General features: G+C 37.6%; 2 protein-coding genes across 7 annotated transcripts in view; one reads left to right on the forward strand and one right to left on the reverse strand.

Moving 5' to 3' along the window:
* PARPBP (PARP1 binding protein) overlaps positions 1 to 23467 on the forward strand; it is an 83067-nt gene extending 59600 nt beyond the window's left edge. For 3 of the 5 annotated variants that reach the window (XM_016425815.2, XM_016425816.2, XM_016425817.2), the window contains 6 exons: positions 3584 to 3628; positions 4710 to 4893; positions 8297 to 8475; positions 10796 to 10877; positions 18166 to 18304; positions 20907 to 23467. In XM_016425815.2, coding sequence (XP_016281301.1) covers positions 3584 to 3628; positions 4710 to 4893; positions 8297 to 8475; positions 10796 to 10877; positions 18166 to 18304; positions 20907 to 21250 — 973 coding nt within the window. In that variant the 3' untranslated portion in view covers positions 21251 to 23467. The remainder of the gene's footprint in view (positions 1 to 3583; positions 3629 to 4709; positions 4894 to 8296; positions 8476 to 10795; positions 10878 to 18165; positions 18305 to 20906) is intronic. The other 2 variants (XM_007503326.3, XM_001373410.4) reach the window with 1 other exon arrangement.
* On the reverse strand, positions 21434 to 22861 carry PMCH (pro-melanin concentrating hormone). Of its 2 annotated transcripts, none has more exons than XM_001373429.4 (3): positions 22490 to 22861; positions 21963 to 22167; positions 21434 to 21684 (listed from the first exon to the last, which is right to left on the reverse strand). In XM_001373429.4, exons 1-3 carry the CDS (start codon positions 22727 to 22729, stop codon positions 21635 to 21637), a joined length of 495 nt encoding a protein of 164 aa, XP_001373466.1. In that variant the 5' UTR covers positions 22730 to 22861; the 3' UTR covers positions 21434 to 21634. The 2 variants fall into 2 exon arrangements, with proteins under 2 accessions (XP_001373466.1, XP_056654751.1); XM_056798773.1 differs by having other exon boundaries at positions 21963 to 22083; positions 22490 to 22812.
* Positions 23468 to 25046: the final 1579 nt, after the last annotated feature.

The raw sequence follows: 25046 nt of genomic DNA on the forward strand, positions 1-25046 counted from the left end.
AACCCAGGTAGGGTTAATGAAGGCAAATAGTGTACTTGAAAAAAAAATCATTGTGCTTAGAAAAGGTAGTTTTTAGAAATTCCACAGAATTGGAAAAATACTTAATGTATTTGAAAACAGGTCATTTGATTCCAATGATTCATGTCTGGAAGGTGAGGGATACAATGCCCAGGTATCTACTGTACTGTGTAGATAAACAAAGAGAAGTGCAGGACCATTGCAAAACTGTCAATCAACCAACAAGCATCTATTAATTTTTTAAAATTAAAAAAAATATTTTATTTTAAAATATTTTTCCATGTTTACATGATTCATTTTCTTTCTCTCCCTTGTTTCCTTCCCCTCCCAGAGTCAACAAGCAATTCCACTGGGTTGTACAAATGTTATCATTGATGCCTATTTCCATATTATTCATTTTTGCTATAGAGCAATCTTTTAAAGCCTAAACCCCAAATCATATACCCCTATAAACATGTGATAAGTGATAAGTCATATGTTTTGCTTTTGCATTTCTACTCCCAGAATTCATTCTCTCAATGTGGTTCTTTCTTTCCCATGAGTCCTTCAGGAGTATCCTGGCTTGTTGCATTGCTATTAGTAGCAAAGTCCATTACATTGGATTATTCCACAGTGTTTCACTTTCTGTGTACAATGTTCTCCTGATTCTGCTCATTTCACTTTGCATCAGTTTGTTGAAATTCTCCCATTTCACATAGAAATCCTCCAGATCATCATTCCTTACAGCACAATAGTATTCCATCACCATCAAATACTACAATTTGTTCAGCCATTCCCCAATCAAGGGACAACCACTCACTTTCCAACTTTTTGCCACCACAAAGAACATAGCTATGAATATAACAAGCATCTATTAAAAACCTAGACTATGCTAGGTGTCTTGGTGCTGGAGTTGTTCATTCGTTTTCAGTCATATCCAATTCTTTGTGACCTTATTTGGGGTTTTCTTGGCAGAGATACAGGAGTTATTTATCATTTCCTTCTCCAGCTCCCCTTAAAGATGAGGAAGCTGAGGCTAACAGAATTAGGTGACTTGACCAGGGTCACACAGCTAATAAGTGTCTTTGGCCAGATTTGAATTCAGGAAGAGGGTCTTCCTGACTCCAGGCCCAGTACTCTATCCACTGTTCTACCTAGCTGCTGGAATTACAAAGACAAAAATGAAAGTCCTTTGAGGAGTTTACATTCTATAGGAGGTAACTATGTATATGTATATATATATATGCAAAATAAATAAAAAGTTATGGCAATGTAGACTAGCTGATAACTTTTTGAAATGGAAAATATATTTCATTTTGGTTTTTAAAGAATCAGAATGTTTTTGTACCTAGAACTCTAATATAAGCCATTATATCAATAGTTGCTTAATCTACTAGCTAGGCTATTAATTTATTTAAATTAATTATTATTATTATTTTTTTTTGCTAAACCCTTACCTTTTGCCTTAGAATCAATACTATATATTGCTCCAAGGAAGAAGAGAGTCAAGAGTAGGGCAATGGGGGTTACCCAGGATCACACAGCTAGGAAGTGTCTGAGGTCAGATTTGAACTTAGGACCTCCCTTCTTCTCCAGGCCTGGCTCTCAACCCAGCTACCCCCCTAGCTAGGCTATTTAAAGGAACAGTATTTCACTAATCAACCAGAGATAGAAATTCTCTGTCTTGGTATTTGGTGAATTCAGATTTTTAGAGGTAAGATTTATAGTTAAGTGCAAAGGTATCAGTAATGGGACCTGCAGGCCTCATGTGGCCTAAAACATTCCTGAATTCAGCCTGAACTAGATTAAGCTAACTAACTGAAAAATATTTAACAAAAATAAATAAAAATCATAGCTAATATTAATAGGTAGTTTTCTAAGTCAATATGCAGCCTGCAGGGATCCCCTTTCTATTGCATTTGACACCACAGTTCTAATGGATTTCACCTCAGCTTTATCCAACCTGCTATTGGAATAAGATGTGGACCATTTCCTCTGAACATCAATGTGCCACCCTATGCTTCCTCACTTCTGTCTCACAGGAGGAGGTAGCTTTCCTATCCAAGGCAAGCCCATCTACACACACACCTGATACCATCTACCATCTTTTCCAAAGATTCCTCTCTCTATCATGCCTACTTTCTTACTAATCTTTATTCTTCCTCTGTTGCTTCCCTACCGTCTACAGACATGCCCAAGTTTCTCCCCTATTCTGAAAAAAATCCTTGCTTAATTCATCCACCCTCATGGGCTACATCCTCTCTCTCTCTCTCTGGTGCCTTTTGCAACTCCTTGAGAAAGTTTTCTTCAATTGGTACTTCTACTTCCTATCATTTCATTTTTCTCATCTCTTGGTAGTCTAGATTCTGACCTCAACATTCAGTTGAAATTGTTCTCTCTAAAGTTAGTAGCGATTTCTTAATTGTCAGATCAAATGGCCTTTTTTCAGTCTTTCTTCTTGATCCCTCTAGCCTTTGTTGATTCTACCTTATCAGTACCCTCTGCCCCTCTTTGATTGGAGGACAAAAGCTCCCCTCTTTTTCAGCTTCCTTCTGTATATTATCTACCCTCATAGATTATAAACTTCTTGAGGGCAGGGACTATCTTTGTTTTTCATTCTTGTATCCCTGATACTTTGCACACTGACTAGCACATAGCAGGCACTTAATAAATATTTATAGACTAACTTACTGACCACTCTCTTCTCTATACTCTTGATTTTTGTAGCACCGTTCTCTCTTGGTTTTTTCCTACCTGTATTATCAGTCCTTTTTAGACCTTTGTTGAATATTTTTCTAGGTCATGCCTACTCTGTCAATATCCAATACAGTCCTGTACTTTGTGAAAAGCTTCTTCTAGAGGCAGTTAGGTAGCTAAGTGGGTAGAGCACCAGGTCCAGAAATGGGAAATCCTAGATTTAAATCTGGACTTATATACTTCCTCGCTATGTGATCCTAGGCAAGTCACTTAAATCCCACTGCCTAGCCCTTACTCCTCTTCTGCCTTGGAATCAACTCTTAGTATTTGCTTGAGTCAGAAGGTAAGGGGTTTTAAGATTTTTTTTTTAAGCTTCTACATCTGAAATAATTGTGGTTTTTATTATTTATATGATTAATTATGCCAGTTATTTTCACAATGTTGAGCTATCTTTGCATCTCTGGTATGAATCCAATTTGACCAAAATAAGTAATTTTAAAGATCTGTTACTATTGCTTAACACTTTTGCACTAATTTTTATTAGTGAAGTTGATCTATAGATTTTTTCCTTCTGCTTTGTCTCTTGGGTTTGCATATCAGAACCTAACATTTTTATCATATCTGGGTTGAAAGTTCACCTAGCCTGCTTATCAAGTTTGTGAATAAATAATCAGTACTTAAAATGACAACTAAATTGATGTCCAAAAATATCTCAATAGACTTGAACTGAAGGCTAAAGTTACCAGATAATGTTCATAGGAATAAACGTAAAGCTCTGCAGTTGGGTTCAAAAAAATCAATTGTACCAAGTATGAGGGAATGAGGCAGAAGGGAAGAATGTAGTTGGATCTAGCAGCTTGACTAACTAAATTGTTTACATTCCAAACAGGTGTTTTGGCATCAGGGAAACCTTCTCTCTTTTCTTTTTTTTAATGTAAGTACTCCCAGTTCCTTCAAGCAATCCTCACTATCTCGTTTCCAGATTCCTCTGTGTCCTAATCACTTTCTTCTGTATATCTTCTAGTTTATCTGAAAGTGGTCTTCAGAATTGAACACAAGATTCTAGAACTGGAGTTTAGGGAAACTCTTAACCTTTACTCCAGATGCTGTACTTCATTAATGTGGCCTAGGGTTGCTTAATCTCTTTTAAGGTAAACAAAACAAATAATGTTGGCTTCTACTGAGCTTGTGAGCCATGGGAATTTCCATGTATTTTTCATATACCTCTGGAGAGAGTCTTCTTTCAATGATGTTGTTGAGAATTTTTATTTAATACTTTTTACTTACCAACTTTAAGTAGGTAGGTTGTATAGTGGACAGAGCACTAAGCCTGGAGTTATCTTCCTGAACTTCAAATCTAGCCTCATACACTTATTAGCTATATGACCTGTTTGCCTCAGTTTCCTAATCTGCAAAATGAACTGGATAAGAAAATGGCAAATTACTATCTCTGTCAAGAAAACCCCAAATGGCTTCACGAAGAGCTAGACATTACTTACTACAAAACTTAGTACCTCAAAATGAGAATTTTTAAGATGAAAACATAAATAATATACTTAACAAGTTACTATTTGTATGGATCATAGTATAATTTATTAAGAGTCATTTTAAAAAGATAGTTGGAACTGTTAAGTTACATACATTGCAAGCTTTAAAGCAATTTTAATGAGGTCAGTTTTTTGTTAGAGATGTTACAAGATGCTCATTACAAAATTTCTTGAAATTTTCTTTAATCTTTCATTAAAAAATATTTTCCTCCAATCTTATAAGTGAAGAAGAGAAGTTATCATTAATGCTTGAAATGATTCTTACCTTCAAGAAACCAAACTTTATTAAATTGTTCACATCAAAAGACCTCTTGCTGTTTCTCCACAGGCTGCTGTTTGACTTAAAAGATCACTCACCTTCTTTAAACAGTGTTGATTAACTGTGAAAAATCTGATTTTCAAAATAATAAGTATAATGAAGCATTGCCAATATTGCAATGAAGGATGATCCCTTATTCCTATTTTCAGAATTGCAGGGGGTCGGATACTCTCAGCAATAAAGACAGAGCTGATAAAAGGCCGAAGCAGTGGGGATCCATTTCGTCAAGCGACTGAGGAAGTGGCTCAGGATTTGGATTTGAGGATTAAAAACATTATCAACTCTCAACAAGAAGACAGAGTTGTTAACACCACTGGCAGCAGTCCTGCACGAGTAATGGATGATCTTTTCCCTTTTAGTCTTCTGTAGAAAGAATTATCTCTTTTATAATGGGAAATATTATTCAGTATTTGCTTGAGGCAAAGAAGGGTAACTTCCTCTAAGATGTGGTGTAGAGAAATCTTTTTAAAGTAAAATGGTGTTGGAGTTTTTTTGTTGTCAATTTCTAACAACTGAAAATATTCCTAAATTGACTATTGCCATCTGAGACAGTAATCTTTTGGGAAGAGTGATGGACAAGGGGCAGAGGATCTTGGTTTTAGTCTTTAATTGACTGCTAAGTAGAGCTGGGTAATCTTTTACAAGTTATTTGATAATGGGGAGACAAAGTGGTGTAGTTGTGAGAGCATGGTCCTAGAGTCAGAGGACTTGGATGCAAATTCCAGTTTTGACACTATCTGTGGCACTTTGGCAGGGACTTACTCTTCCTGTGCCTCAGTTTCCTCCTGCATAAAATGTGGGGTTTGGACTAGTTGACCTTTATGGTAGCCCCTCTAGCACCAACCTTCTATTTGCTCAAAATAATCTTGAAGTTCCTTTCCATCATGAAAAATATTAGAATCCTTAGCTCATGTGCTAGTCTAGATATAGTTTATAAATACATATAAATACAAATAAATATTTGCTATTTAACTACTTTGTCAGTTTTTCTAAAGTATACCCAAATTTCTCCCCATTGCTACCAAATTACATAATAGCTTGTTTTTACCTCCAAAAGTGATTTGTGATATGACAGTAGAGAGTAATGTTGGTTTTTTTGATGGCCAATTTCAAACCATGCCTAGTGGTGCTTGTGATCCCTATCTAAAACCCACTTTTTCCTCTGCAGATCTTCCCATATTCTAGGGTCTCTCATTCTCCACGTGACTATGGAAATCCTTTAACTCAGTAAATACCTATATGAAAAAAAGGAAGGGAGAGATCAATATTCTGGTTTCTCATAAAAACCTTCTTTATCCCTTCACCATGTGGAGAGGGATACCCATAACAATGAAACACTTGAAGTACTTCATTTATTTATTTTTAAAATCCTTACCTTCTATTTTAGAATCAATACTGTATATTGGATCCAAGGCAGAAATGCAATAAGGGCTAGGCAATGAGGATTAAGGGATTAGGAAGTATCTAAAGCCACATTTGAACCCAGGACCTCCTCATTGCTCAGCCTGGCTCTTAATTCACTGAGCTGCCTAGCTGCCCCCCCCCCCCCCCCGAAGTACTTTTAATGTCAAATAACGTAAGAAGCTTGTTATAACGTTGTTCTGACCTAAAACAAACTTTATTATAAGATAGTTCTGTCTTAGTTTTTTTTCTAAGGGGTTGTATTAATTAGTTAGATAAGGAGGACCTTTTCATAAGACAGATTCGTGGTTTTGACCTTATAGACAAAATTATATGAGCACCAGGGTAGGAAGAAACTCTTGCTTAACTTTTGCCTCTGTTAGATTTTTTTGTTTTTTTAATCCTTTACTGTTTGTCTTAGGATCTATTCTGAGACAGAGGAGTCTCAGAAAGGCTAGGCAGTGGGGGTTAAGTGACTTGCCCAGGGTCACTAAGCTAGGAAGTCTGAGGCCATATTTGGACCCAGGTCTGACTCTATTCTAGATACCCCTCTACATTACATTTTTATTATCAGGGCCTATATTGACAGGATACCATTAAAGCTAAGAGTCTGCAGATGCGAGAAAACCCTGTTGTATCTCCAGCATGTATTTTGATTAAGCATAAAGGTGTGAATACTAGGTCCTGTCCCCAAGGATCTTTGGCTTCTGGCTGCCTAAAGTCCCTCTGCCCCAGCCTGAGTCAAATGATAGCCCAAGAGTAGCAGCACAGTGGGAGCAGCAGCTCCTACCCAACCAGGGCTGAGGAGCTTCTTATCTGTGCTGTGACTCTCCCATCTTCTGTGGCAAGGGTTAGAAGCTTTTAAGCAAGTCCCAAATTCTAAAACTAGGGACATTCCTTGAGGCTTGGAGTTGTTTTTTGCTTTTATATTGTCTATATATAGTAATAAACAAATGGTAATAAACATATGGAATTCATCATTACTGACCAAAAATTACAAGTGGTTTAGATAGACTCATGGATGTTGGAGCCACACAGGTTACTAAGGAGAGGTGAAGGCCATTTGGAGTCCATCCCATGCCTTTTGTGGTTAACATTGTGGACACTTTGTCACAGACAGCGTTAGTGTCACTGTTTCTGAGACAGAATATTGGACAAGGAAGACAACTTTAAATCACATGGAGATGCCTGCCATTTTCTAGTCCTTTTAGCAGCTGTTCATAGTACTTGGCTGTCTGTTGCCATTTAATCTTTACGACAGCCCTGTGAGGTCAGGCAGAGAGTATTCTCCCCATATGATGCACAAGGAAATATACAAAGAAGCATCATTCCTGAAGTCTGTGAGGCAGGTCCTGACTGACAGATGGTAGACTTGGACTTGGCATAGTCTTGGCATAGCCTTCTTCTCTTTCTAGTCAAGATTTGGACCTTGAAGGGATCTTCTAGGTCATCTATTTCAATACCCTCATTTCATAGCTGGAGAAACTGAGGCCCAGTGATCCTGGTTTTTGTGTGTGGCTTATACTTGTCTTGCCATTTTATAGTCATACTTCGTAATTGCCAAAATGATTTTCCTAAAACATGCTTAGACCTGTCACTTCCATGCCTGTTATATTCCTTTTAGGGTCAAAATATAAGCACTTCATGGGCTGGCTCCACCCTAACTTTCCAAGCTTCTCTCCTTTCTGTACTCTGCAGATCAGCCAAACCTGCTGCTCCTCTGTTCCTCACACATGGCAGGCACTCCATCTTCTGTCTTTGTTCTTCAGCCTTATTATCCCACATATCTGGGATATAGTCTTGCCTCAGCTCCATTTTTCAGAATCCCTTTCCTTCAAAACAGAGCAAGTACCATGTTCTCTGTGGATCCTTTTGCCATTCTCTCAACTTCTTGTGACCTCCCTCACCAAAACCATGTATTTAATTTGTATATATTTATTTATGTCCATAGCATTTCCCACAGTGGAAAATAATAAGCTCCCTGAAAGCAGGAACTGTTTCACTGTTGTTTAATTCCCAGTGCCTCACAGTGCATAGCAAATAAGATATCCCTTAACAAATATTTGTGCATTGATTCATGGTTAATGTTTGATTATCCTACCAAAGAGGGAGATTATTGACACAGATGATGGAAAATTGTGTGTAATGAGGATGGGAAGGAGACAGATAGATAGACAGACAGATAGAGATGGGGGGTAGGGGGGAGAGAGGGAAGGGGAGAGAGAGACATACACACACACACATACACAGAGTCAGAGAGGGAGAGAGGGAGACAGAGAGAGAGAAAATGAGAATGTACAATCTTTATTACATTTAAATTACTTTTTTATTTTAGCCAAAATCCCATGCCATTAATCATGGCACTGCATACTGTGGCAGAGATATGGTGAAAACTTTACTTGTTCTACTGGATGAAGAAGCAGCTAATCCTCCCACGGGAAACAAAGCAGACCTTTTATATGGGGATGAAAACACAACTTCATATGCCGGCATTCCTATCCTGACACTTTTTAGGTGAGAATGAATGAATGAAAATGAAAATGGGGTAAGTGCTTATTATGAGCTGGGGATACAGATGTACAACGAGAGGTACTACCTGCTCTTCAAGGAGCTAACATTCTAATGGGGAAGGACAAGACCTCTAGGGAAGAAGGGGTCAAAAAGGAAAAGCAGGGTGGAGCTGAGATATCTTTTCATGGCAAAGAGATGGTAAGAAGGTCCAGGCTGACAACTGGAGAGCTGAATGGAATATCAAAGGAAATGGACCTTACTCTGGGGGGAACTAGTCAAAGCCAATCTAAGGCCAGCCAATAAAGGCAATGGGCTAAGAGGGCTAATTTGCAATCATTCATCTCCAGCTAAGATGCATCCTGCAGAGTAAGAGCTTCTAAGATAAGAGAATTGCCCTCACCAGGGCCTGGAATTGTGGATTCTGGAACTCTGTGATAGAGAAATCTGGGTTTGCTATAGTGGATAATGATCCAGGTGGGTAGAAGCAGGGCAGAGGCAACCAAGATGGTAAGATGGCCTGAGTGGGTAGCTAGATGATTGAATGGGTTGAGAAAGTAGAACATGAAGATAATACAGGGTTTTTATGTATTATAACTGCCAGAGACATAAAGAATAATAGGTGCCAAAAGATTAATGTCTAAATGAGAAAATTTCTTTAAATTAAAATTTTCTCTCCTTATTAGTTTATTTATTTATTGAAAAGCAGAAGGTTAAGCCAGATGACCTTTCAAAGATGCTTTTAAGTCACTCATTCTGATTCCAGTTCTTCCTTTGAAGCAGTCATTTTGTTAAAGGATGCTGACTGATTCTTCCTTTAAAGCACTAATCTCCAAATGCTTTTGATCATCTATTAGGTCTATCCCAGAAATGCCTTCAGAGTGTCTACAGCAGACATATTTCATCACAATACTTTTATTCAGTTTCAATAATATCAACAATAATAATTTATCCCCTTTGAAAAATTGACTGTAGAACATTAAATATAAAAATTAAAGTAGAATCTCTTTTTATTTGATCAATACATTCTAAGACCCTTCATGTAAGTGGGAAATTGCTCATAATAGAGAACCCCATGTTCTAATAAGTATTTCTTACATGAACATACTAGGCATTTTACAACTTTTCTTAGGCTTGTCAGATCTCACAGCATCACTTCTCTTGTACTTCAGAGTCATTATTAATAACTAAATAGCATTAGTGAAACAAAGATCATCATGCTCTAACATAGACATGACTTCTTACAAGCCATAGCTCTGAACAAAGACTGATGCAGGAGCTAATGTTTGACACAAAACAATTTAATGGTTCACACTAACTTCTCAGAGTGAGAATGAGCGAGTTTGGACAAACTGTTGTAACATTTTTCTCCACTTGGGAAATGGTATGGATTTAATGCATGATTTTAAAATGTTATTTTATATATTTTTCTGCCTTTATTTTTTTTGATTGCCAGTCATATACCCCTGAATTCATATGCTGAGTTTGCATAAAACTAAGTTCTAATGTAATAAGAAGAGAACATCTTTTCCTTATATTGGTTCTATCTGAATCCCAACCAAAAATGAGAATAAGGGGGCAGCTAGGTGAGTCAGTACATAGAGCACCAGGCCTAGAGATGAGAGGTGCTGGGTTCACATCTGGCCTCACACAGTTCCTAGTTGTGTGTTCCTGGGCAAATCACTTAGTGCCCATTACCTAGACTTACCACTCATCTACCTTAGATTCAATACTTAGTATTGATTCCAAGATGGAAGATAAGCACTTTTTTAAAAAATGAGAACAAAAAAACAATGATCCCAATAATTTTTGTCTTCTAAAGGTCCCCTTATCTTGCCCTGCTTATAGCTCTGCCCTCACTGTGGGTCTTCTAGCAAAGGGTGGATAGCCCCTTATTGGAGGGAGGGTTCCTTTTCAGGTATGGGTTGTACTAGGTGGCCTCTGAGGGCCTGTCTAATTTTTTCTTCTATGATTTTTGTGATTACAGTGATCAGCATTCAGAAATAATATCAAATAAATTCTTTTTTAAAATAGTTTTTATCATTATAATTGCCTGAAGGTTTCTATCTGAAATAGTTGCTTATAATTTGAGTTTTTAAGAAATGAAATAATAATAATAATGGCTTCTCAAAAAGTGACATATATAAATTGGATTAATTCTCAGGCTTCTAAGAAAAGAAAAAGATGATACCACAGAGAATCAGAATCAAGAATAAATTGTCCAAGATTGTAGAAATACTGCTTTCTATGGAGAAAATTAGACTAAATAAAAACTACCCTTTGAAGTATAAAATGATTTATTATTCCCTAATTCTTTTTTATTCAGTTCTCCAACACAAGCAAATGAATTCGTGATCAAACCCTTAAGAGAACGTGTTCAGAAGTCTCTGGAAGAGAAAAAAGTGAAGGTATAGTGTGAATAATTTGGATAAAATTATATACAAAATTATATTATCTTTTATTTGATATATAGCTAAAAACATCTTTGGTATTAATGTGTTACAGCAAGGAGATACAGGATAAAATATATCATACCTAGGAAAACCAATTTTATTTGGTTTTCTTAAAACCTTATCTTCTGTCTTAGAATCGATGTGAAGTATTGATTCTAAGACAGAAGAGCAGTAGAAGTTATGAAATTGGAGTTAAGTGACTTGCCTAGGGGCACATCACTAAGAATTATCTGAGTCTAGTCCTTCTGACTCCAGATACTCCTGGTACTTTATCCACTGTGCTACCAAGCTGCCCTGAAAAATCAATTTTAAAAAGGATATTGGGGAAGCTAGGCAGTTCACCAGATAAAGAGCCAGGCTTAGAGATGAGAGGTCATGAGTTCCAATCTGGCTTCAGATACTTCCTAGATATGTGACCCTGGGCAAATCTCTTAACCATCATTGCCTTGCTCTTACCACTCTTCTACCTTAGAATAATACTTAGTAATGTGTCTCTTGCCATGTAAATCTTTCTTGGTTTCAAAGAAATAAAAGAGAAGGGCAAATGAAGCATGAACGATCATAGAACCATATATTTTAGCCTGGAAAAGATCTTAGAAGTCTCTTTGTCCAAGCCCCTCATTTTACAAATGAAGAAACTGAGGCCTATGGAGGTTACATGACTTAGCCAAGGTCACCCAGATGGGGAGAGCCAAGGCTTCAGTCCAGAGCCTCTAATTCCAAAGCCTATCCTCTTTCTCCTGACTTTAATTTTCTATCCCTAGAACTTTTCTCTGATTTTTTTCCTACATTATTCAATACTCTTAGAAGACCTTCTGCTCACCTCTGACTGTTAATAACTTAATACTCTCTTAAGATCCAGCTTAAAGTCTACTTCTTTCATGAAGCCTTCCCAGATTTTCCCAATCAGTAATGATTCTTCTTCATTGAGATCTCACTAATTACTTTGCACTTTAAGAGTTCATGTGATGTAAATTATTTTCAGCCCCAGCCTCTCATTCTGCAGTCTCACAGCAATGAGATATGTACCACATTTGTGCACCATAAAAAGAAGGAAGAAAATGCCTCTATGTGATTTAAAACTTTCTGAGATCACAGTGGAAAGTGAGATTACCTAAAGCTCTGAGTCCATGACCATATATTAGTGAACTATGCACCCAGTGCAAAGAATTTGCCATGCTTGAGTATCAGGCTCGAATAGCAATGGCCTCTATTCCCCTCGGGTCAGTGATGTAGTTAGTTCAAATTCCCCACACCCATTGTACTTGGGTACGTTGGGCATCATGACACAAAGATGATATGATAATGATGAGGTAATTGAGGAGACCCAGTGATTCAGAGTTTGTTAGTTGGGGAAAGGATTGGAATTTATTGAATAGGGAAGGTAACATGTATAGACCTATTGTAGCAGTCCACCCCTAGCTATGGGCAAGGAAAACAGTTGGTATGTACAGATTGTCTTAGAAGAGAGCATGCTCAGTCTTGAGCATGCTCAGTATTGCACGTGGCTGGGAAAGTGTCTGACCCTTGACCCCAGCTTCCCCCAGGTTAGGCAGGAACACAGGTTTCTTTGTGCTCACCTGGTTAAGAGAAACCACACCTATACCTTGTCATTAACCAATGGTAATCATCCCTATATACTATGTATATTTGCATATAAATAGGGCCAAGCCAGCTCCGCCTCTCTCTCTTCTGCTCTTCCTCCCTTCCAGCTCGCACTGATGCCTGTCCTTGCTGGAGCCTGGCCTTGGGCCAGGCTCCATCTTTAATCTTTCTCTATCATCTCTCTGACCTGTGTGGTATTGAATCTGGATCTCTGGACTGGTATAAGCTTTCGGAATGGTCCTTTGATCAGAGCTTGGCTGTGGCTCATTGATAATTAATAAAGACTCATTCCTGCCACCTCATATCTCTAATTCGACTCCGTCATCCCCCTCGTGGTATCTAAAACTTCTATCCTTTCTCTATCTTCCTACCTTAAAGCTTCTCTCTCCCCTCTGAGGAAGCTTTACCTATTCTTTAGGAAGTTTGACAGTTGAGTAGGGGGTTTACCTGGAGTAGGGAAAAGCTTGAGATAAGGTGACTCTCAGCAGCAATTCCAATAGACTGGCATGAGATGATGAAGGCCCAAAATGGGGTAGTAGAAGTGTCAGAACAGAGAAGAGGGTGAATGTGAGAACTGTTACCAAAGTAAGTACTATAGGACTTGGCAATTGTTTGGATATTGGGAGTGGGGAGGCAGGTGGCAGGAAGAAAGGGTATGAGCCCAAATTCCTGGGAGAATGAGGGTATCCTAGGTAGTAAAGGAGGGACTTGGAGGGGGGAAAAAGTGAATTCAATTTGGGACGTGTTGATTTTAAGATGTCCATAGGATAATCAGTTTGACATGTCTAATAGTAACTGGAGATGAGAGACGAGGTCAGGAGAGAGGTTAGAGCTAGACAAATAAATAAGAATTATCTGGATAGAGATGGTAAGTGAAATAGTAATAAAGATGAGAAGAAGGTCCAGAAAGAGCCTTAGGGCTACTTCTCTAAATGATAATGGTAGGATGTCTTGGTCCTCTATTGATATATACAGTATATATCTTATTTTTACTTGTTGTTTTTTACATATTGTCTCTTTCATTAGACTCTGAGCTCCTTGTGAACAAGTATCTCTGGCCCTTAGCACAGCTCCAGGCACATAACAGGCACTTAAATCAATGATCATAACCTGACTAAATGCTGTAGGATTTTAGGAAATAGAGCCTTGAATTCAAATGAAAGTACATAGCTTTAGTTGTTCAGCCTAGATATACTCTTTGAAGCTAAGAGAACAGCTCCAGCAGAGATCAAAAGTACATAGGACCATGTCTTGATGATTGCCAAAAATTGAGAAATTAGGAGCTAGTAATACAAGTAATGTTACAGAAGGAGTAATTCAGTGTTAACTGAAATGAAGAGCTACTAATGCAGCTAAGTGCTACTAAGAGTTAGAGTTACTAAGAACTAGTAACACAGGTAGTAGAAGTCAAAGATGGAAGAACATACAGGTCAGTAGAGGATTACTCAAACTAAGGGAGAGGTAGTTGGTATGGTCTGAGACTACAGATAGTCCCTTGATACATGAATAGTATTCCCATAAAGAAATACTGAAAAGCAGGGATTAAACCAAAAGTATATCCAAGTTGTGTGACTTTTGTGTTTTCCCTTTGTTTATTTTGAGTTAGTCAAACATGAATTGTTGCTTTGAAGTCTATGCTGAACCAAAAATTAGAAGTTAGCTGAAAAGGGTAATTCTTACTTTTCCCAATATAAACAACTTGGAAGAATTGATGACTTGAATTAAACCAAAACTGCACTGAAATTCTATCTGTAATGATAGTAAATTTAGAAATGTTAAAAAAGAATAAATGAAGATAAACTAATTATAACTAATAATGGTAGTAATAGTTAAATGGAAGATATAATAATAATAATAATAATAGCTAGCATTTTTACATAGAGCCTGCCGTGTGCCAGGCACTGTGGTAAGTGCTTTACAAATTTTATTTTATTTGATCTTCAAAGTATCCCTGGGAGGTTGGTTCTATTTTTAGCCCCATTTTACAGTTGAGGAAAGTGAGGCAAATTGAGGTTAAGTGATTTGTACAAAATCACACAGGCAATAAGTCAGAGTCAATTTGAACTCCAGTCTTCTTGATTCTAGTCCTAGGACACTGTCCACTGTGCCATCTATTTTCCCACAACCTGCTAATAAAAAGGAACTTAATGTATATAGGAAAAGAAGAAGTAATTTAATTTTTATATGTTTATATGAAAATATAGTTAGTAAAAACTAATTAGTAAGAAAACAATTAAATATAAAAGGTATTTATAATTTTCAAGATAAATATTTAAATATTATGTTTAAGCCTTAGAAACTCATTCCATTTATAAATGATAATGAAATCTATATCTGGAGTCAGAAAGACGTGAGTTCAAGTCCAGCCTCAGATCCTTATTAGCCATGGGACCCTGAGCAAGTATGCCTCTGTCTGCCTGGGTTTCCTCATCTATAAAATGATGATAACAATAGCACCTACCTCCCAGGACTGTCCTGAGGATCAAAGCACTTAGCACAGTACCTGGCTATATAGTAGTTGCTCTGTAAGTGTTAGCTAGTATTATTATTGTTATCCTGGCACTGAGAACAGAATGTTGTATTATACTGGCTATTCTTCCTCAATTGTTTTCCTTGTTCAGTCTGGAAAGGGGGAGGGAACTTTCTTGCTCTAAATGACTGAGACAGAATGACAAAAGACATCAGCAAAACTTTTTTTTTTTGAAAGAGAAACTCCATTTTGCCATTAGTATAGATGACTTATGATAATAGTTGTAACTTTTTAGTAGTTTGACTCATTCTGCTCCTTAATATAACCAGTCAGGCTTTCCTATATGAGGTACTATTTTCCTCAAACTGGGAACCTCCTAAGAATTTCAGTTTAAAAACAGTTTGTGGCAAAAGGACTTCACCAATTCTTGGCAAGCTTGAAGTTCATTGCAATTTTACTGCGCAGGGAAATCTTTCCAAGGGGTGGGGTGGGGGAGGGGAAACCGCTCTGAAGCAAAATTCAATCTATTCTTCTCATGTGACTGGCACATAAAATGATTTGAACAGCCACGCATGAATCTGGACGTTATTCTCAGTTGTTTAGCACTTCAAAAGCTGCTTCAAGAGAGAATTGTTTTGCCTATTTGCGATTCCAATACAAATAAACAGAGAGATTTGGAAAATTTGCAACAGGAAGCAATCTCAATTCTAAGTAACCACTAATCTTGTGAACAGAAATTCAGCTTTTGTGAACAAAGGAAAAGCAGCCTCTTTTTAAGATATAAATACAATCTAGTGTAGCTACTTAACATTTTCCTTCTGTTTGGGGGGTAGAATTAATAGAATCCCCAAATCTTAGAGTGTGAAGGACCCCAGAGAGCCCAGCCTCCTTCCCAAGTTCAGGAGTTTGTTCTCAGATATCTCTGGATGGGGATACTTCTGGCTTCTCCCTTCAGCAGCACTTATACTAAACACTAATCATGTGCATTCATTAGTGCCTGCTGTGCTTCAGACACTGTTAGTGGTTAGGAAGTCTTTGCCCTCAAGGAGCTTACATTCCATTTCTGGATGGTGTTACTTGTTTTAAAGTTCTCTGTTTTGTTAAGATAGCATCTACTTTTTTTTTTTTAACCCTTGCCTTCTTCCAAGGCAGAAGATGGGTAATGGGGTAAGTGACTTGCCCAAGGTCACACAGCTAGGAAATGTCTGAGATCAGATTTGAACCTAGGACCTCCCATCTCTAAGCCTGGCTCTCTATCCACTGAGCCACTCAGCTGCCCCATCTACTTCTTTTTTAACTTAAACCCACTTAAAGTTTAGTTCTTTGGAGCTACAATAAACAATAAGCTCATTTCTTTACATGATAGCAATGTTCAGATATAGTTAAGGCTATCACATTTCCTCAGTTCTTCCCTTGTGTAGCAGCCCCAGTTCATTCAGCTATTCCCCCAACCTTTCACCATCTTGATCATTTACCTTTACCTGGAATCTAGCGTGCCAAGGTCCCCATTGAAATGGAGTGTTCAGAGCCCAGCCTATACTCCAAATGTAGACTGACCAGTGCTGAGAATAATGGAACTATTACTTCCCTATTATGCAGTATACACTTCTCTTAATGGACCAGAGGATTAAAATGGCTTTCTTGGCAGCTGTATCACAGTATTGGCAATGTTGGACTTGCAGTTGACCAAAACCTCTCTGTCTTTTCCCATATGAAAGGCTATTAAACGAAATCCCTTTTGTTCTCATGCAGTTAGTAATTTTTTGAACCTAAGTACAGGACTTTGCATTTATCCCTAATAAATTTTATCTTGTTGGTTTTGGCCCATTGTTGCAGCCTGTTGAAATCTTTTTGAATCTGGCTTCTGGCATCTGTTTCCTTAGTTATCCTGCCTAGCTTCAGACATCTGTGAATTTGACAACCAGTGTTTTGTGATAGCAGAAACCCCCTTCATAATCCTTTTTGTGCAAGGGAGTATGTGTTGTGGGGAGGCGGTGTGTGTGTGTGTGTGTGTGTGTGTGTGTGTGTGTGTGTGTGTGTGTGTGTGTGTGTATGTTTTGTTTTTGTCTTTTACAAGAGACATCAATGAAAGCAAAATGTCTCATATAGTTGAGGCAAATGAAAAGTGATTTTTAGTGGGCTGCTGGGAACAGATGATGTCATAGGCAAGGGGAATTCAAGTCTGGGAGATGTAAAAGTCCTTTATCCTTTAGGGTTATGGGCTGCTTTTGAAAAAGACTTGCTACTTCACTGTATCCTCTGAATGGTAGCTTGTTCTAACTTTGTTTAATGCATGATTGAAGAACATTTCTCTCTGGTGTGGAGATCTTTGGAAAAATTCATGGTTGTTTACTTAAGTGTATTCTGAGGCTACTCTTAAATAGGGTAATAGTTAACATGTATATAGCATTTTGAGGTTTGCAGACTGCATAATTTATTCTGTCTCTGTCTCTTTTTCTTTCTTTGTCTCCTAAGACAGAAGAATGACAAGGGTTTGACAATGAGAGTTAAGTGACTTGCCTAGGGTCACCCAGTGCAGAACTTGTCTGAGGCCATATTTGAACCCAGGTCCTCCCAAATCCAGGCCTGATACTCTACTCTGCTATCTAGCTGCTCCCATTTTCTTTTATTTTGTCCTCACAACAACCCTCTGTGAGAGATGCTCTTAAATCCATTTTACACACGAGGAATTCAGAGCATGATTTAGTTTTAATGCAAAGTATTGTTTCCCCAATGACCTCCAAACTGTCAGATTTAAACTTCATTAATAAATCTTGATACTGTCCATGGAGCATACTTGCTTGAAGTTCATTTACTTTCCAAATTCAGGGTCACCAAGTTCTAACTTGAAAGATACACGAGCAAAGCAAGTTTGTTGTAAGTCTTCAAAGACTCATGGATATAGGGTTAAAAGGGAACTTAGTAGCTGTCTAGTGAAACCCCTCCTATTTATAGGTGAGGAAAACTAAGGCCCAGGTGAGAAAAGAAGTGACTTATGCCCAGGGCCACCCAGGGAGTAAGGAGCAGAACATCAGAAAATGATTTCAGACCTCAAGATGAACAGAATTCTTAACGATTAGAAGAATCTTAAAAGATTTTTATTAGATGAATGTTAGTTGAACAATAACTATATTAATAATTGTTCATTTCCTTCTGATGCTTCACCAGATGAAACAAACCTTAATAAGGTCCCAATTTGCTTGCACTTACAAAGATGATTTCATGAGCAGCCATGACAGATGCAACGATAGGAACCATTCCCCAGAAGAGCCAGTGTGTATACTTCGCTTGCAAAATGACATCACAGGTAATTATTGTCATATTATCTGAGTAGTTTATAACTAACTCTAAGCCAATAGTCAAATAGAAAGCAAAATAAAACTAAATATTTTAATTGATGTGAAATTTATCATGAAAACTTTCATTTCTTTAAATGAAATAGAACATTAAGTGTTTTGTATAAGCAGATCTACATAGCAGTTAACAAATGCAAAAAGCCTCCCACTTGAGTTTTTGATTGATCTTAATTCACCTGCATAATTAAATACATGGGGTATTTTATATATCATTTTTGCTCTTCATTTAAAGAATTTTCTTATGAACACATACATTTAAATCCCTCTATCTTATCATTATCTTCTTATTCTAAAGCTGCTCACTTTATCGTCTTCTTTTTAAAAATGTTAACCCTTACCTTTCATCTTAAAATCAATACTGTGTATTAGTTCCAAGGCAGAAGAGTGGTAAGGGCTAGGCAATGGGAGAATAAAGGAGTTATCCAAGATCACACAGCTAGGAAGTATTTGAGGCCAGATTTAGACTCAGGATCTATCTCCTGTCTCTAGACATGACTCTCTATACATTGAGCTCCTCCTCTGACTCCCCTCCCCCATCTAGCTGCTCCTTGCTTTATACTTCTTAAACCTATCCTTTATCCTTTATGCCTGCCTCCCCACCTCTTCTCCCAGTCCATCATACCTTCTCTAACCTTACTTTCCTTCCTAACCAGTCTCAATCCTATAGTTAACCAGTTCAGTAAATCTTCTACTCTTGAATCCCTTGTTGTCCCATTGTCTTGTCACTTACCCTACCAACTCCCAACCCTGGGCCATCTTCCCTGTCTGCCTTTTCTGTTTCTATCCTTTAGATGTTGAATGTTTCTGAAAGGAAGTACTCAACTGTACTGACAATATCTGCTACAAATTCATTTTTTATAATTTTATATACACTCTTATTGTTTAATAGAAATCCTTTTCTTGATTGTTATTATATATTTGATGTGATGACTATTCCAAAACTTCTTTCTCTTCCAAGCCTCCACAGTGCTGCCTCTTCCTGTCTATTAGCAGATGCTGTCATGATCTACTTTACTGAGAAAATTAAGATCATTTATCTCTCCTCCCTTGTATATTATACTCCCTCTACATATTTATTCATCCTCTCCTTTGCTCTAGTCTCTCAGCAAGAAATGGTTCTCTTGTTTGCATCTCAATCCCTCCAGACTTCTCCAGGATCTTCCCCATGAGTGATTTCCTCTCTTTCATTTTCAGTCTCTGTCATCTTGCTTCTTCCCCACTGACTACAGATTTTCTCAAACTTCACTTTGTTCTTATAAATCTTCATTTGACCCTGACATTTCCTCATACTGGCCTTCTGGAATCCTCTTGCCTTTTACTACCAAACTTCTGGAACAGAAGTTCTTAACCTGGATTCTGTGGATAGATTTCAGGGGTCTGTGAATTTGGGGAAATATGCCTTTATTTTCATTAGTCTCTAAATAATATGCAAAATTTCAATTATTTAAAAAATGACTTTGAGAGGAGTTCCATCCATTTTACCAAACTGCCAAAAGGGTCCGTGACACAAAGATAGTTAAGAATCAAGAGTCTTTATTGTCTCTGTTTCTTAATCATTCAGTCTTTTTTCAACACCTTGTCATCTGACTTCAGACGTCACCACTCCATAATATTGCTCACTCAGCAATAGTATGTGATCTCTTTACTGCTAAACTCAATGGCCATTTCTATCTTAAAGTGTTTGTAATTTTTGACACTATGTATTACTCCCTTCCTCCTGGATGCCCTTCTCCACTTGGCCTTTATGACTGTTGTCTTTCATTTCTCCTTCTATCTCTCTGGCCAGAACACAGTTGTTTTTGTCAGGTTATCATGCATCTCCTGCACATGATCCAAAACACTACTCGGGTCCCTATTCTATCTCTATGCCCTTTCCCTTGCTGAGTTCATCTATTGCTATGAGTTCAGTAATTATATTTATGCACAGTACTTTCAGATGTATAAATCCAGCCCTAATCTCTCTTCTAAACTCCAGACCAGAGAATGATTCCTGAATGTCTTGTTGACATCTTAAAAACAACCTATCCAAAAGGAACACAAGCATTCATTTTCTCTAAACTTGTTATTTCATTTATCTGTGGCCATGTTATATATCTCTTCCACCTTAACTTTTATTTATTTATTTTTAATTTTAAAAAGTATTAAACCCTTACCTTCCTCCTTAGAATCAATACTATGTATTGGTTCCAAGGCAGAAGAGCAGTAAGGGCTAGTCAGTGGAGATTAAGTGACTTTCCCAGGGTCACACAGCTAGAAAGGGTCTGAGGCCAGATTTGAAACCAGCACCTCCCATCTTTAGGCCTGGCTCTCAATCCACTGAGCCACCCAGCTGCCCTCCACCTTAACTTTTAAATGAAGACTTACAAAGTAAGAGAGATTCTTTTAAATAATGAAGTGAGGTGGCAGTATTTTCTGTTCAGTTTTTATATAATGAATGTTAGTTGAAAACATAACCTTTGAATGTATAAATGTATTTTGAATTCTTCTGGGCAGTAGTAATGAATAGGTATTTATTTTCCTTCTCCCCCCTTTTTTTTACTTCTTGCACAATAGAAGGCATGAATTCATCTGTTGGAGTACCAACCCTTGGAACAAGTTCTGAAAATGTTCATCTGAACAGAAATAAAAATGAAAAAATATCCAAAAAATCAAGTGGTCAGACAGGAAACAAGAGCCCCAAGAGGAAACAGGTGGATTTGAACAGTGACAATAACTTCTGTGATCATGAAAATGAGCTATCTCGGCCTCAAATGGGTAAGATACCTAAGGTGTCCAGCAAACTACAGAATAAATTGAATCAAATTCCAGCAAGATCAGCAACAAAATGCTGTAAGCCAGGCACCAAGAATAAATTGATTGCAGGGCAGGCAAAATTAACTCAGTTTTTTAGACTCTGACTTTTTCTCTTTTGTTCTCTGGTCACTTATATTAGTCATGAACCAAAAAACAAATCATTAACAAAATGATCATGGTTATCTCCTTTGGAAAGGCCAATGTATGAAGTACCCTAGTGTTTTGCCCAATTGAAATGTTGTATGAAGAAGGCATTACCTTTGGTCAAATCAACAAATGAGTCATGATTCTGCTCAAATTCTCACAAGGTTTATTAAATAGCAAAATGATTACATTTAGTTTACCAAGAAAGATCTCAATCATTTGTACCAAAATACAAACATTGACCACATATACATTTATGAAGTCACAGTAACTTCCATGTTTTGTTTCACTGGCACCTAAATAACTTTGCTTTCTTGGGAAACAATGACTTAGGCCTGCAGGTATCAGACTTGCCAACAAGGTCGATAGACTCTTCCCAGCATGCACCTGAGCACTGTTGGAAAAGAATGCCAAAAGTTTAGATCGTTACAAGGACTAGATTACTTTGACTATGAGAAATACAAGAATGATTAATTTCATAATTCTGAGTAACCAGAATTGCTATATTTTCATCAGTGTTAGTTAACTTAATATTTGTGTGCTGAATACTTTATGTATTAAAAATTATAATTTTACAATTGTGTTCTTTTTCAAATTTCTTATAATTATCAATGTCTAAAGCCATATTCCCATTTTGGTAACTTTTAATGTCTGAGTTAAATAAATACTCACTGTCAAAATCTCTCCTTCCTATTGGAAATTTAACTGAGTTTTCTTCATCCCCAATCTCTCTCCTTTCCTGTGTTGATTCAATATTCTGAACTCCATTGTCAGCTGGAAAAGCCACTGCTCCCTTCAGTGCAAGATAAGGGAGCTGCTTAATAGCTAGGTTCAACGGCAGACCACGGTTTAAGAAACTATGTTTGGAGCCTATGTTCTGTTTAAAAAAAAGTTGAATTATGTTTCAGCTTTCTCATTATAAAACGAAAGTGTATTTTTGTGGTAGAACATGTAAATGTCAATTAGAGTTCCATTTAATGTTTTGATTCTTGAGACAGCTTAAATGCAATTTGTTCACAAACATTTGGGCTGAAAACCTTCCAGGTTATATAATATGATGTTGATGATAGTAAGGCTTCAATAGAATTAAAGCCATCAACATCATTACTAGGTATTTTGGGGGACTTTGAAAAGACAGATACAAATGATTTAAACTCCTATCAATGCTAAGGAAAATGAAAATCAATACTGACACATACCTTTGGATTTCTGCTCTCCTCTTCATTCATAAAACCACCCTCCTCAGTTTTGTAATGTTCGAGGGAAGAAACAGGTCCTGATTTTTCTGCCATTTCTTCCTTCTGAAGGGCTTTGCCTAGCCCAAATGGATTTAGGAGCATGTCATCTTCCACGGTTCTCATGGATTTTGATGCTGAAAGCAAAAATGCTTGGGAAAAGAAAGAAAAAGTTAGTATGAACATGTAGGATGAGGCACCCATGCCTGTTTTTCTTCCACTATTTGCTGTGTGTCTAGGGCCACACAAGTATTGATAGTGGTATCTTGGAAATGAAAATTCTCTCAGTTGACATCCTTCGTATACTGTCCCTTCCTTTTATATGTTTTTCCCTGCAAAGAGAAAGAAGCACTTCAAGAACTTAAATCTATCATTTTTTGAGTGACTCATCAAATGAAGACACTCACCTTTTGTGTGCTTAAGCCTTTCATTGTTTAGATTTGGACATTGTAGATATTTAATCTCCAGCATGAATTTTCTGAATCTGATTAAAATTCTTTGTGGAAGGCTTAGTGTACAGTAGATTAGGCGTTCCTTGTAAATGAGACGTTATTAACAGAGACCACAGGACATCTGCTCATCCTCTTCTCAAAAGAACCTACCTTCTGATTAAATATATTTAAAATCTCAACTATTCAAAGATGAAAAGTATAAGGATTTTGTCTCATTTTAATCCATGAATACGGTGTAATTGTTTTTAAGTGATAGTTTTTGATAAACACTTGACAAAATAAATCCCTGATGATTGAATACATCCAACTCTAAACAAGCTTGTAACTCAGGCATTACATATGAAGTCACAATGTTAGTCATCAGTCTCTGTGCTTCTGGAAAAATACTTTTGTACAATATTGACAAACTTGCTTTTTCTTTGCATCCTCAGTGCTTAGCACAGTGCCTGGCACACAGTATGTCCTTAATAAATGTTTGTTGATTTGTTGATTTCTTTTCTCCCTTTTTTCCCCCTTGGCAGAAAACTTAGTTTCCTCAAAACACCATTGTCAGCACACACATCTGGTATCAAGAAAACTATAGTCTACTTTTCTGCCTCCCATTTTGGCCCTCTATAATCCAATCCATTAAAGGTAATTTTCAGTATGAGATTTCCATCAATAACTGGGGTGTCCTGGGCTCTAGCAGTTGCATCTACTTGACAAGAGGAAGTTAGGGTTATTTTAACATCACCCTAAATGAGACCTTTCTGATCATTTCTACCTTTAGACAATATCAACAGGATAGGTGGGGTCTACTCCTTGTAGTATTCTCCTAAGTGAGGGGAGAGATCTACAAGGAAAAGATGTACTTTCCCTACCTAAGGCTAACACCTTACCCTGGCCCCAATTCAGAATGTGCCCACTTCATACCTACCAAGGCTAGAGCATCAGCCAATTTGTTCTCAACCAGAATTAATGGGAATAAACTTTTTCTTCAATAAAGACTTTACTGACCACTGAAGCCAAGAAGAACTTCAAAAGATTTTTTTTTATAGCACCTCTTAACAGATGGCTCAAGGTAGGAATCTTGGTTACTGATGGTATCTTAACAATGATCAGAGGACAAGTAGGGGCTCTTCTTGTCCTTTGTCTCAGAGAGATAATCCAGGGCCATCTCAGAGGGTAAGATGAGCAACCTGAATTACCTTATATGTACAGTGATCATTCTGAAATGGAGAGCACAGGCAAACCAGGCCTTCCCAAAGTGGCTTCAGTGGTGAAAAGGAAGATGACAAGGCCGTACCTGACACCACGTGGCAATGGGGTATAGATAGTGCTAGGTACTTGACTGATAGCAAGAATGTCTGACAGTGACTGTGGGGAGCACTAACCCTTAGGACTCTTCCAGCTCCTAGTCCTGGGTGACAGTCTACATCATCTCTCCAACTACAAATTCACTGGTATATACAACCTGTAAGATCTCAGCATTACTTCATGAGTCACAGGTTGCTTTCATGCTAGCCTGAGCCAAAGGAGGTTCAGGGATCAATCCTTCAGGTCTCTTCCTCTCTGGCTGCATCCATTGTTTAGGACCTGACCAGGGCAGTTGAATTTAGGAGACCTAGCATAGTACCAAAAACAATGGCCACAGCAAAGCCTGAGGTGCTCTGAAACCTTGGCTCTGCCTACTGCTACTGCAGGGACCAGAGCCCCAATCCCAACCATCCTGCTGGACTCCACTCTCTATTGGGTTCTTCTATTCATACCCAAAATGGCAGCCACTGTACCCCCAAGCAATCAGTAAATAGTTATCAAACATCTACTGTTTATATTAGGCTGAGGACACAGAAATAGTCAAAAGACAAGCACTGCCCTCCAACAACTTTCTGATTTATATTTTCAAAGTATATCTTGGCTGTTATCCTATTAAAGCAATATTTTCAAAATAAATGTTTTGAAGATGATGATTATGTATTTGTTTTTGTGTGACAAAATGACATTTCCATTTAACGACATAGGAAATTTTAATTTCGAGCATGTGTATTAGGCAATTACTGTGTGAAGAGGACTGAGCTTAATTGTGGGAG

This window comes from Monodelphis domestica, chromosome 5 (assembly GCF_027887165.1).
Source record: "Monodelphis domestica isolate mMonDom1 chromosome 5, mMonDom1.pri, whole genome shotgun sequence".
NCBI classification, from domain to species: Eukaryota; Metazoa; Chordata; class Mammalia; order Didelphimorphia; family Didelphidae; genus Monodelphis; species Monodelphis domestica.